This window comes from Anguilla anguilla, chromosome 1, assembly GCF_013347855.1.
Source record: "Anguilla anguilla isolate fAngAng1 chromosome 1, fAngAng1.pri, whole genome shotgun sequence".
Taxonomy (NCBI): domain Eukaryota; kingdom Metazoa; phylum Chordata; class Actinopteri; order Anguilliformes; family Anguillidae; genus Anguilla; species Anguilla anguilla.
The window spans coordinates 45932950-45945958 of record NC_049201.1 but is presented as its reverse complement, the minus strand read 5'-3'; the positions used below and the strand labels follow the sequence as shown (position 1 = coordinate 45945958).

The following is a 13009-nucleotide window of genomic DNA, read 5'->3' as shown; positions in this document are numbered from 1 at the left end:
TTAGAAATTGTATTTAAATGACTATTACTAATTACTGAGAGTACCACATTCCAAATAACACTTTTTGACTGTTCTAATAAAGGGAACCTTAATTAATAAAGTCTGTAGGTGTCAATTCATTGCCGTTTAAGTTGTCCACTAACTATTCGTACATGAAAATATATTCAAAGCATTTGCCACATTGTCTGAAACTCTGCAGGGAGCTATGCCATGCACAAAGTTCACTCTCTAACTGGTCTTTGCTATAATTAAAGTTGCAACATTGTGACCAAAGGAAAATGTTCATTAATCTAAATGATTGAATGAGCCACAAGATTACTATATTTTGCAACAGCCAAATTAAGACTTGGTAAATGAGGGACAACGGAGGAGGGGGGAAACTTGGAGCTCAGGCTCCTTAAAGCTATTCACCTCAATACTTTATTTTGAAGGGTAACTACTTTCTGGTGAGGAAGCTGGTTGATGCAGTTTGCAGCTAACATGATTTATGCAGTGAGTTTATATCAACAGCATATTGCATATGGAAAAGTGATATTTAGTTATCGGACCATTTCTGAATGGAACACACTGAGTGTGTTGTAGATTTATATTTTATCATTTTGCGAAAACATTCAAAACTACATACTTTATGTATGTTGCAGCAAAAGGAATAATTTCAAGGACACACATAATAAAATATGATTTGTTAATTAATTAATGGAAACTCCCTGTAGAAAATCTTAAAGCTAAATGTTAAAATGACTTCGATTGTTCAATCACTCTCAGCAAAGCATCCTGACAAGCAAGGGATGACAGTCAATATATTGATATGGTTAATTGACTCTTCCTGGCTGAGGTTCACACCACTTATCTAAAATCTGCAAGCAGGCTATGGTCTCCATGGAAACCATTAATCTGTCGAAGCTGTGCAAAACAAAAAAACAGAGTACAAGCTTGCACTAAGCTCAACAAAACAGTCCATTTAAAGAAAGAGGACTGGTTAAGAGAGAACAAATTTTAATTGAGCAAAAACATGTTTGGACAGATTAGATGTATACATCTTGGCTCAAAGTCCTTACAATGAAACGTAATCTTTGTCATGAAAACTTGTTTAAGCATTTTTAATTTCCTAATGACTGTAGTCCACAATAATTAATCACTTTTTTCAGTATGACACTTGCTAGTTTTTAATGGTGCCTAAGGTTTTCCATGAAAACACAAACCCTCGGATATATGGCGGTTGAATATTAGATATATTTCTAAATAAGCCTCTTAAGTCTTTTTTTAAGGCTTGATAAATCCAAGCACATATTTTCCCCACAATTCAAAATAAATATATTTCAGTCTCTTGTATGATTCATCTGGCAACATGCACTGGTTTGCCCTACCATCCAGAATCTAATCCTGACCACAGCAGTGCTGGCTGTGGCCAGGGATCTCATAGAGCGATGTAACTGGCCTCAGTGTTGCTCAGGGAGAGGAGATTGGTCTGCAGGATACCCAGTTCCATCAGGCACCTGTAGTCTGGCTGTGCCAGCTATATAATAACCGCACAACTTATACAGAGGACTGCAGCTGGCAGCAGGGGTGGGCAGTCCTTAAAATATGTAGTTTTGAAAAAAAAACATTTCAGTCTATGTATTTCATATGCAATGCTTGCTCGCTCCTTTTTGTATGGTCCACATAATTGTCCCTACAAGCCAGGCAACCTTCGCCTCCACCATTTTGATTTTAGTAATATAGGGCTGTTTATTTGTATTTCGTAACAAGATTCATTTTAATGTACTTTTAACCATCCTTGGTGGACAGCTCATGCTTCAGAGAGTGCATGTCATAGTTTCATAGCACCTTCTCACATTAAGTGATGGAGCAGGTATATAAATGCAATTGGCTGTTCCCAATTGGGGAGAAAGGTCTAAATTAAGGAATGAAAATTTGTTCGAAGTAACAAGCAAAAACTTGAACTCAATATTATAAAACATTGTTTTTTTTTTCAGACCACTTCAAATGAATCTCTTGCTCTAAACACACGTGTTAAACGGCATTTGTACAGCTTATCAGTTGAACAAAGCTGATCATTTTTCAAAGAAAAGTTAATTGATATATTAATTTCAATGATAAAGCGCAATCATACTTTTCATATATCCTTTGCCCCCGCATGAAAACCTTGGCTTCACTGTCCAGCGGGAAGGTGCCGTCATCTTTCCGGAAACGGTAGAATAGCTTCATGTCTTTGAACTCCTTGTGCTCATCACAGACTGCAACACAAAGAGAGGATTGCTTGGTGAGCATAGATAGGTGTCAATGTAATCAACTGCAAATCTTATAACATATCTCCCCTTCAAGAGAGCTGGTTCTCTGCCAGGTTTCCATAAACATGTCTCAGTAATATTTATTGTGTACATATGTGCATGCTGCCAACAAATACAAATTTATTGACTTATAAGGTGTGTGTTGGGAATGAACAAGAGCCAAATTGGCTGAGTACAGGCCTGCACTTAAGCAGTTGTGTATTCCAGAGAACACAGTGATCCAAAGTGACTCTGTGCTTCCAGCTAAAGGCCTACCGTGATGAATAATGCTCTGGTCAAGCAGCCTCTGCAGGATCAGAATGGCCGTCTCCCGGTCAGAGGCCTCCTTGTGCTCGATCAGCCAGTCGATCAGCTCCTTAGCCACAAAGCAGTTGGGATAGGTCCTGAGGTGATGCCTCCGATCTTTGATTACCTTCGCTTCGTGGAGCCGGAGCCTGCAGAGCAACAAGCAGTCCTTCTGTCAGTGTTCCACATTCAACAGCAAGGCAGTCCCTGCAGGGCCTGTCGGCCTACAATTTTATATACGGACAACTCCCTCCCCCAATTGTCAACATGCCTTAAGTTTTTCTTATTTCAGCGTATGTTACAATTATTACAGGGTGTTATTCCCAAGGGATGCATGAGCATGATTTTTTCCCCCGTGATTTCATACAAATGTCCAATGCACCTACAACAGATATTTCAAACTATATACATTTTCCCAAAGAAAAAACTTTTTATAAGATAATCCTTGTGTTTACTCATGAGCACCTGTGAAACTGGATTTTAAAGCAATACATAAATAAAATATATGAAAAAATCCTCTAAATATATTATCGATATCTCATTTGATATGACATTTAACAATGAAAGTATCATTTATTTGTGATAAAGATGTTTTATGTAAAAATTCACTATAAGGAAGGCATTGGTGGGGGAGGCATAAACTGGGGATTTTTTATCTGTGAATTAAAATGCAATAGATTATTCATATTTATTTTGAACTGACATTTTCAATGAATTTCTTCTTTATATTATATTCAGTATCCACATACATGAGCTCCATAATGTACTCCACAATTTTTAGATTTATAGGCAAACAATTTATGTGTTTAAATTGCACAATCTCAGCTTTTATTAGAGGGTATTTTATACACTTTGGTTACACCTTGTAGAAATTACAGCACTTTTTATAAATATTCCCCCCCATTTCATGGAATCATAATGTTTTGGAAAAATGGATTAAAATGGTGTTTCTGATCAGTCAGGTCTGTTCAAATGCTTCCTTAGTGTGGGTAAAATACAACTATCTAGTATCTTGTCTTAATTCTAGGTTTTTGATTGGCTTTTTAAGTCAGTTATTGGGGTCTGGCAAAATGAGGACCAGAGCTGTGCCAATGAATCTATTATGAGAAATAAGAAAAAAAACAGGCAGAAGCACAGGACAAACCTTAGGGTCACCAAAATGAACTGTTTGAAAGAGACCACTGATGAACTCAAAAATCACAAAGGGCCTGCTAGGTCAAGAACAACCTCAAAAGTTTATGACTGAAGAATTCTCACCATAATGAAGAAAAAACCCCAAACACCTGCCCGATAGATCAGAAACACTCTTCAGGAGGTAGGCATAGATGTGTCAGTAACTGCTGTTTGCAGAAGACTTCACAAACAGTACTACAGAGGTTATACTACTGAAAACCACTTGTTAGTCCCAAAAACAAGATGGCCAAGTTACAGTTTGCTCTTTAAGTACCTAAAAGACCCAGCAGGGTTCTGTAAAAATGTCTTGTTGGCAAATGAGGCCAAGATTGACTTGTATCAGTATGATGGCAGGAGCAAAGTGTGGAGGCCAAAAGGAACTGCACAAGATCCAAACCACCCCCCACCCCCCCACCCCCCCCCCATCTGTGAAACATGGTGGTGGAGATGTTATGGTTTTCGAATGTATGGCTGCCAAAGGCACTGGCTCACTTGCCGTCACTGATGAAGTAACTGCTGACAGCGGCAGCAGAATCAATTCTGAACGTATCTTATCTGCTCAAGTTCAAGCAAATGCCTCCAAACTCACTGGACATCGCATCATCCTAAAGCAAGACAATCATCCCAAACATTCTGCTAAAGCAACAATAACAATAAGCAATAGTTTTTCAAAGCCAAGTACGGGAAAATTCTTGACTGGCTAAGTCATTCACCCGATCTGAATCCAAGTGAACATGCATTTCATATGCTGTAGAGAAAACTGAAGGCAACTAGCCCCTGTAACAGGCAGGAGCAAAAGATGACTACTTTCATTTACATAACATTAATATGTCCCAAACATTACGGTGCCCTGAACTGGGGGAAGGGGGTGCTTTGGAACTTAACATTTTATGATATGTAAACCTGTACAAGTACACCTTTACATATCATAAAATATTAATAGACACTGCTTGAAGAAACATAAGTCTATATTACTTTTAAATAATTCATAACAAATTTAGTCATTAGTAAATCAGTATAGAATGTTATTGTATGGATCACTGATTAACATCTGGTAACGGTAACCTTATGTCTGGGACTACCTCTGTAAAAATAAGCATTTGAAGGAGTATGTGAAATTCAGCAGCATGAAAAATGATGCTAGCAAATGCGGGTGTATTTTCTGGGAAGTGAGAATGTGTTCTTTCTTCTTTGTCATAACTCTTTCCACTTGGTCCAATTAAAGTAAAGTTCTATGGATTTCTCTTCTCTACACTGAGAATGTGGTTACTCTTACTGTACTGGATGTAAGGTTCCATTTAGAATTCCACACCATTTCTGAATTGCTCACAGATGTTGTATACATCTGGTGTGTATTTCAGATACAACCATTTTAACCCGTCCCAACGGCAGATACAAAGATGAAAGCAGCATGACAGGTACCTGAGTTTGATGTGTAACAATCAGTTGTATAACAATTCCATATTCAATCCAGCTGCCATGCAAAAATGTTCCACAGTCAATAAAATGTTGCTCAAGTCAACTTAAGTTTTTCACAGCTCAATTCACTGAGTCTGGTCTACATCTGGTACATTCAAAGAACCAGCTTTGCTATTATAAAAACAAACTGTTGTTTGAGACTTCAATACGGCTTCCATGAGTCAGTAATGGTGGCTGTTACAAGTTCAAGATGGGATCTGTATTAGCAGGTTGATTCTGGCTTTATTCAGGAATAGAGCGTATTTAAGTTGCCAAGGTTTCCTCAAGTTTTTGTTACATTAGTTCCTCCCAACCTCCCAACCCTTTCCTCTATTTCATGCTACTGTAGCCCTCCTGTAGTACTGTGTGACCTGTTGTTTGTAAAGCAAACATTGGCGCACAGGCAAGTGCATTCGAGGACTGAACATACTTATTTGCAGTGCTGCTTGCCATTGGGGTTCACATAGTAGTCAGTCATTACATTACATTATAGGCATTTAGCTGACGCTCTTATCCAGAGCGACTTACAACAGTGTAACCAAACTCAGGATCAAGTCCACTTAAGTCCAGTCAGGAATCACAAATTGATATTTATATTTAAACTACATTGCGGCAGGGCTCGGTCTGAGAAGTGGAAATTGGGGCAAACTAGGATCACACCTACTGGATAAGTTGGCACATGCACCAAGCTTGTGTTAGCTAAACTTTAGAAGCCTGCTTCTTTCCACAGCAGGTGGCTGAGGCCGGAATAGCTGTGCCGAGAGACCGACTTGAGAGAGAAGGAAGAACCAAATAATGTTGCTGAAACAGTTTGTTGTCTCTTGGTTTATTTTGTGTGTGTTATGTTAGCTTAATATATTTGGCAGGATCCCATATGAGTCAACACTGAAGATTTGTCTTGGTTTATTTGCTTATGAACTCGCTACAAGCAAGATCTGAAAGTACTGTCCATATCACAGATGCACAATTCTGCTGTTGGTATAAAACTGGTAAAACAAACATGACCTCCTAATAACCAGCCTCCATCACAAGCACCTCAAAGGAATTTGCCTCCCATACATGTCATCTGCCTTCTAGGCTACTTCCTAAGGAAGAGAGCCAAATAAGATGAAGAAGAAGCGAACAATAGGCAGTACCCAGAGAGATGGGGCCCATTTCCACCGCTCTTCCCCCTGCTCTTGAATGTACATCCAGCCAGTGGGACCCCTAAGTCGAGTCAGTCAATGCCTATAAATTGAAATGAGGCTAATCCGCCTGGTCTGATTGCCCAGGGCCCCAGCAGTAACCAAAGGGCTTAAAATTGAACAGGGAGGGCCCAACGAAACTACTTGGCAGAATGACAGAAGCTTAAGTTCAAAGTCTGAAGGTGTGGAATATAGTTTAACAAGTTCTGGACTCCTTTGTTGCACCCAAGCAGAAAACATTACACTGAGCTGAGCCTAAATGCAGCACTGATCTCACAAATGGCCAGGTCTCACATACTGTAGGTCTCCAAACTTTTCAATCACAACATCTCATTCATGTCTTTGTTTTTTCAATTGTGAAAAGCGGCTTTAAAATATTTCTAAAAGGCAGAATGGTGAAAGAAAAATGTATGGTATAATAATGGGTGTTTCCACAAAGCAATGCCTGACAGCAGAATTAAACCATGGAAATGATCAGTTTCCATAGCTTGAAGAGTTTTACAATAGGTACCAAACAGATACTGTGACTCGAGTGAGATCATCTTTCCCAGCATATTAAGATAAGCAGACATGCGTCCTTAATGCTACAAGTGCACAACATGGTGGATCATTGACAAATATTGTTATAAAGGGTGTGGCTCTATTGTTCTTTACTGCAAAGCAATAAATACTTTAAAAGGTCACAGAGATGTGCAATAGATTTTGTTACAGAACACGGGACAAGGAGACACATACCGCAGCACATATTTTTACAATTACCAACACTTGGACAGATGAAATGTCAAAATTACAGCAGCTTTATACACTCTTCTTAGCTGGGATGGATATCTGGCATTGCATATGCCAGTTCAGTCCATGATTCTCAAGTTACACTAGAACTCAGACACCCTGACATCACCCTTTCACTCCTTATAGTAACCTGCTCTCACATAGAAAAAGCAATGAATCCACGTTGCCTTTAATTTCCCACCGTAATCATGGACACGTTCAAATTCTTCAGGGAACTCAAATGTCACTGTGCCTTCAGCCACCCGCAATTATATTCCCTTAAATATCACGAATCACCCATCTGCCACACAAGAGACAAAGTAAAACAAATGCAATGCTATTGTGGTTACCTATCTTACCTTTACCATCAGGCTGTAACAGTGCAAAAAACTGTGACAATTCTAGAAAAAAGTGTATTTCACATAAAATAATTCATATACTCTCTGAAAACCTTTTAAAATATATATATATATACTGCACATATCAAATGCATGCATCAATGTCTAAGAACCAGATATCCTTTCTGTTGCAAAACATTTGCCAGCAGTTTACCTGAAAATGATCAATTCATTTCTAATTTAACTATCTGGTCAGAACTGAAATCTGAATATGACCTGCCAAGCTGTGACGAAAACATGAATGGAAGCACAAATGGATCCTAAACCAGCTTCTGGTCACAGATGGATGAGTTTATTTCCTTTTAGGGTTATTCATCCTATGGAATTAGTGCAGTTCTGCCTTTCTTCGCCTCTTCCTTGCTAAAGTGGTATTATTGCAGATGGAGTAGTTCAGAGCACGTAACCTGTATTCAGAAGATGCCAGGTTCAAATCTCGGGTGGCACACTAATGTACTCTTGAGCAAGATAACTAATCAGTACTGCTTCTGTAAAAAGACAGCTCCATAAATAGATGGTGTGCACATATGATATATAAAGTTGAACTATGCGGTTGTTCCCTGCACTTGGACCGGTACTTCTCTCTAGGGGTTTCGTCATACTTGTTCCTGGTTATGGTTATACACTTTGTTGTACGTCGCTCTGGATAAGAGCGTCTGCCAAATGCCTGTAATGTAATGTAATGTAATATAAAGCCACAATTCCACAGACCAGCCTTAGGTGTAGATTGGCTATACATGAGGTGGACTGTGGGCATTGCCACATCCCAGAATAAAAGTCATATCTGACCCTAGCAAGTGAAGAACTAGAAAGTCTGAAAAATGCCACAGCCAGAAAGGGTCTTTAACAATGTTTACTTTTTGAAAAGTGACAGAGGCTTGTTCAGATATAAGCCAATTCAGAGGGAAAATGCCTTGATGCTGTATACTAGACCAATCTTTCTTTTCCTGTGGTGTCTCCAAAATGGCAACAAAGACAGTTGTAAGGATTCCTATCCTATCATAAGCTTCAGAGCGAACTCACAAGAATCATTCTAAACATGCTCCCAGGATCAGTAGCATTTGAGCAGACACACAGGTGTCTCACACGGACTCAAACTAGAGCAAGACACATACAAAGAAGGTAGATCTGTAGGAAGTAAACAATAGCGGCTTGTAAAAATATACCCGTTTACCCAATATATAACAATGAATAACTGAAGAGTTCATTGGTCTTTGGGGGAACTTCTGCACCATACAGTTAGAAAGGACAGTATCCTCATTTAAAACTCATCCAGTGGGTCCTGCCATCCGTCAGATTTATACATTGATTTTAGGGAGGGTCTGTGGTTTCTGGATTATTTCAAAGAGACTTTACAGTTGAGTAGTTCCCCATCCTGGTCTGCACTCAGTGAATGACGACAGATTCCCACTGCATTAGCAAACCATAATGCTATGCCCCTCCCTGGAGACACATGCTGTTCATCCCTGATTATTTCCATTAGTTAAAGGCATATTATACAGGATTTTTACCTTGAAAATATTATAGAATAACCATACTCAGTCATATCTATGATGCACTAGCATCTCTGTCTATGCACATATGTGTTGAATTCATGCTCCTCTGTCTGCATTTCTTATTCTAAGATGTGTTTGGGACTTTCTGGGCATGACACTCTTTACTGTGAGGGAGGGATGGGTGTGGCTACAGAGCCTGTGGGTTGGGATCAGTTTCAGTGGAGTTCCTGCAGCAAGCTAGCTACTGCAATGGCAGAGATGAAAAAGCACAAGTACTGTGATGCAAAACAACAAACCAACAGGGTCCATTCAAAAACTACAGCCAACCTTAAATTTGCTTTTCCTTAATGGCGACAACTATCGAAACACACAGATATAAAAATAAAAACGGTTTAAAAATGGACATAAAATTTAACAATAGAGTTGAGTGTAAATGGTTGAGGACAGAGGATGAGACTTTTTTGATTGTAAACACAGAATCACAACAAGGCTATAAATCCTGTACAGTATGCCTTTAATTCTTCCCAGCAATAAACCTTATCAGGCATTTACTACTTTCCACAAGGATCATGTGACATCATGCTCTCATCTGTACCAACATTTTTTTTTGTTTGTTTAAAGTTTGAACACAATCGTAAATATCCTTATTTCATGGTGTGTCTGTTCTAAATGTTTTAAACAGGAGGATGTAGAAATTCTGCCCAGATTACACTGTACATGCTTCACACCCCACACACAACGCATGCCAATTCCACTAAAATGAGAGGTGGTCACAGGTGCACCACAACCAGAGCTACCAGCAGTCCTAGTTTCTCTACAGGACAATGTGTTCTGTACCTCTCTTATCCCACAAGCTTGCTTGCCCCTTTTCCCTTCACATAGAAATGGTGGCCCATCCTCTGTTTTCTTGGGAATGATGTCAGGGAGCTTGTTGAAACATACACTGAATAGCAGCACTTGTTGAGACATAATTTGCTTTTCCCTATAATGAGTATTTCTTGGACTGTTAAAGCACTAATCCTAACTGGACATGCAGACAAGTCTAAAAAAGTGGGGAAATTAATCTTTGCACAGTCTGTCTGCTGAAGCAGTTGATACAAGTTGATACATCTTGGAAAACAAGATTATGTGCCTTGTTTAATATTAAAGAAACTAAAAATCCACGAATTGTTACATTGCTCCCCAAAATGAAACATATAACTGTTTTCTTCAGACAAAGTTTCTGAAGAAGACTTGGTCAGCTGAAATATTCCAACCTAAAATGTTGTCTTTGAGTATTACTGCCACAGGCAGAACTATCCTGCCTTTTACAAGCAATGAACAGACACTCTCAGTATTAAAATAAGAAAAATATTTAATTAGATGTGTGAGGAATTTAAGACTGCCTTTAGCTTATTGTGCATGTGGTACATATCAGAAACACATTCATTTTCAAACACCTGGCTTGTTTTGTAAGAAAACCTAAAACAAGTTATTTCCAGTTACAATTACAATAATTTTAAATAATTAGATGTAAGTGTTAACTGTAAGGAGAACTGTAAGTTCCGTTTTAAATTCCATACTGTACGTAAACGTCCAGCGATACACACAACTTCTGGCCTGACATTCAGTAGCCTACACCAGATGAGAGTCCTGTATAACGAAGTCTGCAACAGAACACCGACTCTATAGAGGTTGAAAATGAACGAAATTACAAATATTCCCTGTACCATGTGCCAGGGTACAGGGCATATTGCTGCATTCAACGACATATATGTCGATTAACGAATTTATTCTTACAGCACCGGCACGGCAACCTCGCCGATTTGTAACTTAGTTTTGTATGGCTCTATTACAGAATCAGGTGACGGACTTGTGTAGTTCTGCTATCAGTATTTATTCGACGCGTCATTTTCCGAGGCTTGCGTAGTCTGTGTTCCTTTGTAGCAAGATAAACGTGAACATGACCAACATTTCACTATACAGGTTCACTGCACTGAAGCCTCCAAGCAACCTTATATTGGGCCTAAGGCATAATTATCTGAAGGTATTGCGCAACACAGATGTTACAGCTGGGTGCACGCGCCCTGTTTGCCTCTCCGTGTACACGCGCCTGTCATGATAAAGTGCTCTGCATAGTTACAATACAATATGCACCTAAGACAATAACCACTCTTACCTCAACTGCTCCCCGGTGACAAGGACTTCAGCCATGCGCTCCAACTCCGCAGCCTTCTTCTGCATTGTATTACCGATTCCATCCATTCCTATACAACAGTTTAAAATCAATTAAAAAATAAGTAAAAGCAATAACAAAAATGCAATATATGATTGTTTCATTTTTTCTTTTTGCGGCATCCGACGAAGCTTCCGCCCCATTATCTGTGTTTTTTTTTTTTTTAATTTATTTTTAATATAGGCCTAAATTAAACAGGTGACTTGCCATGGAACGAAAACATAACCTACTGTAGTTTTTCCAACGCTTGATCAACTTACCTATTAGTCGAAGCAATTCTTTTCGACTAGACAGAGTCGCAAAATATTTTTCTCACGTGAGCGGATTTCGCAGTCAGTGTTGTTGAAATGCTGCCTCGATGTTTTATAAAAACGTAAACGTTCCTTGGAGCCTTGATTATACTTCTTTCACTCTATTTACGTGTAGACATTTTTTCTCAAATTCAAGTTGTTATTCACCCTCCATTAGAAGAAATCACTGAATGAATCACATTGCAGCTCTGCAAATTACGGTATGTCAGCAATGTCCAAAAAGATCCGTGACGTCGGTTTAGCTTTCAACTGCATTTTAAACAACACAATTCTAAATAAAACAATAAAGAACACTGCGCCAATTAAGTGGCAATTTCCCTGACTTTTTTTAAATCACCAAACCATGTGCAACTGCTGTGAATAGCTAATCAGATTCTGAAATAATTGGGTGAATGTGTCTCTTCAGAAATACAAAAAATAAAACATTCTACAGCAAATATCGCCCACTTTGATTTCCGTACAATTAGACAGATAAATCCATTTAAATCCAATTCTGTGCACGTCGATCTGCATGTATTTAGCCTACCAGCCAACTGTACGAAGCACGTTTTCAACCACTGTGGAGCACCAAGCATAATGGTTCCTCCTGCCATCATTGGGGGAGTTGACCAGAGAGGCGGGGCGTATGTAGATATTTTCTCGGTAAACAATTACTTTGAAATGTGGACGTCAGCTTTTGAAATGAGTAAATATTTCTTTTCCGTTAATTTTATCCTCTGACAAGAAAATCGGTGAACACAATGCCAGCACGTTTTAGCATTCAACAATTAGGCTACACATTGCATCGGATGGTCGTGTCAATATGCTAAATCATGACTTTAGGTTGCACATGCTATTTTCCGACGGTCCTACAGAAGGAGTAGTAGGCTACTGACTGTCACGATGTCGCATGATCACTTAACTTCGTGTCAAACTAGGACAAGCTGTCAGTATCTTTCCCTTGCATAGTGACCTAAAATAACATAAACGCAAACAGTTAAGCCATGCTCCGCTGCACCGTGAGACCCTCATTTAATGCAAGTAAAGTTTGTGGTTTATTAACTTTTATCACTGATTGATGGAGCGACTTTTAATATTCACAGTATAGTCCACCATTTGAAGAGAACACGACCACTTTTTTTTTCAAAAAATGAAAGAAAATATTTGAGAACTAGAAAGTAAGATTAAATACATCGTTACGACGTTCAACCAAATGCTAATTTAAATATTTGTCACAACGTTTACAAAACATGAACATGTAAGCAATCACGCATTTTTACGTGGCCTTCAAAGGACTCGCCCAAATTGAAGTATACTAACGTTATACAAAAACGCGTAGGTATAGTGCAGGTCTGACATACACAGTCAAAAGAGCAACAGTGTCCCGGAAAAATATATGATAAAATCGCGTGCGCATAGCTATTCGCTGATTGGCCGATAAGATTGTCACTCAT

At 38.9% G+C, this 13009-nt stretch overlaps 1 protein-coding gene across 1 annotated transcript in view; it reads right to left on the bottom strand.

The window, feature by feature from the left end:
- The window catches only part of deptor (DEP domain containing MTOR-interacting protein), a 50354-nt gene extending 37426 nt beyond the window's left edge, over positions 1–12928 (bottom strand). The window contains exons 1-4 of the mRNA XM_035425569.1: positions 11526–12928; positions 11209–11296; positions 2547–2725; positions 2114–2237 (exon numbers count right to left, since the gene is read on the bottom strand). Coding sequence (XP_035281460.1) covers positions 2114–2237; positions 2547–2725; positions 11209–11294 — 389 coding nt within the window. The 5' untranslated portion in view covers positions 11295–11296; positions 11526–12928. The remainder of the gene's footprint in view (positions 1–2113; positions 2238–2546; positions 2726–11208; positions 11297–11525) is intronic.
- Between the last annotated feature and the right edge of the window lie 81 nt (positions 12929–13009).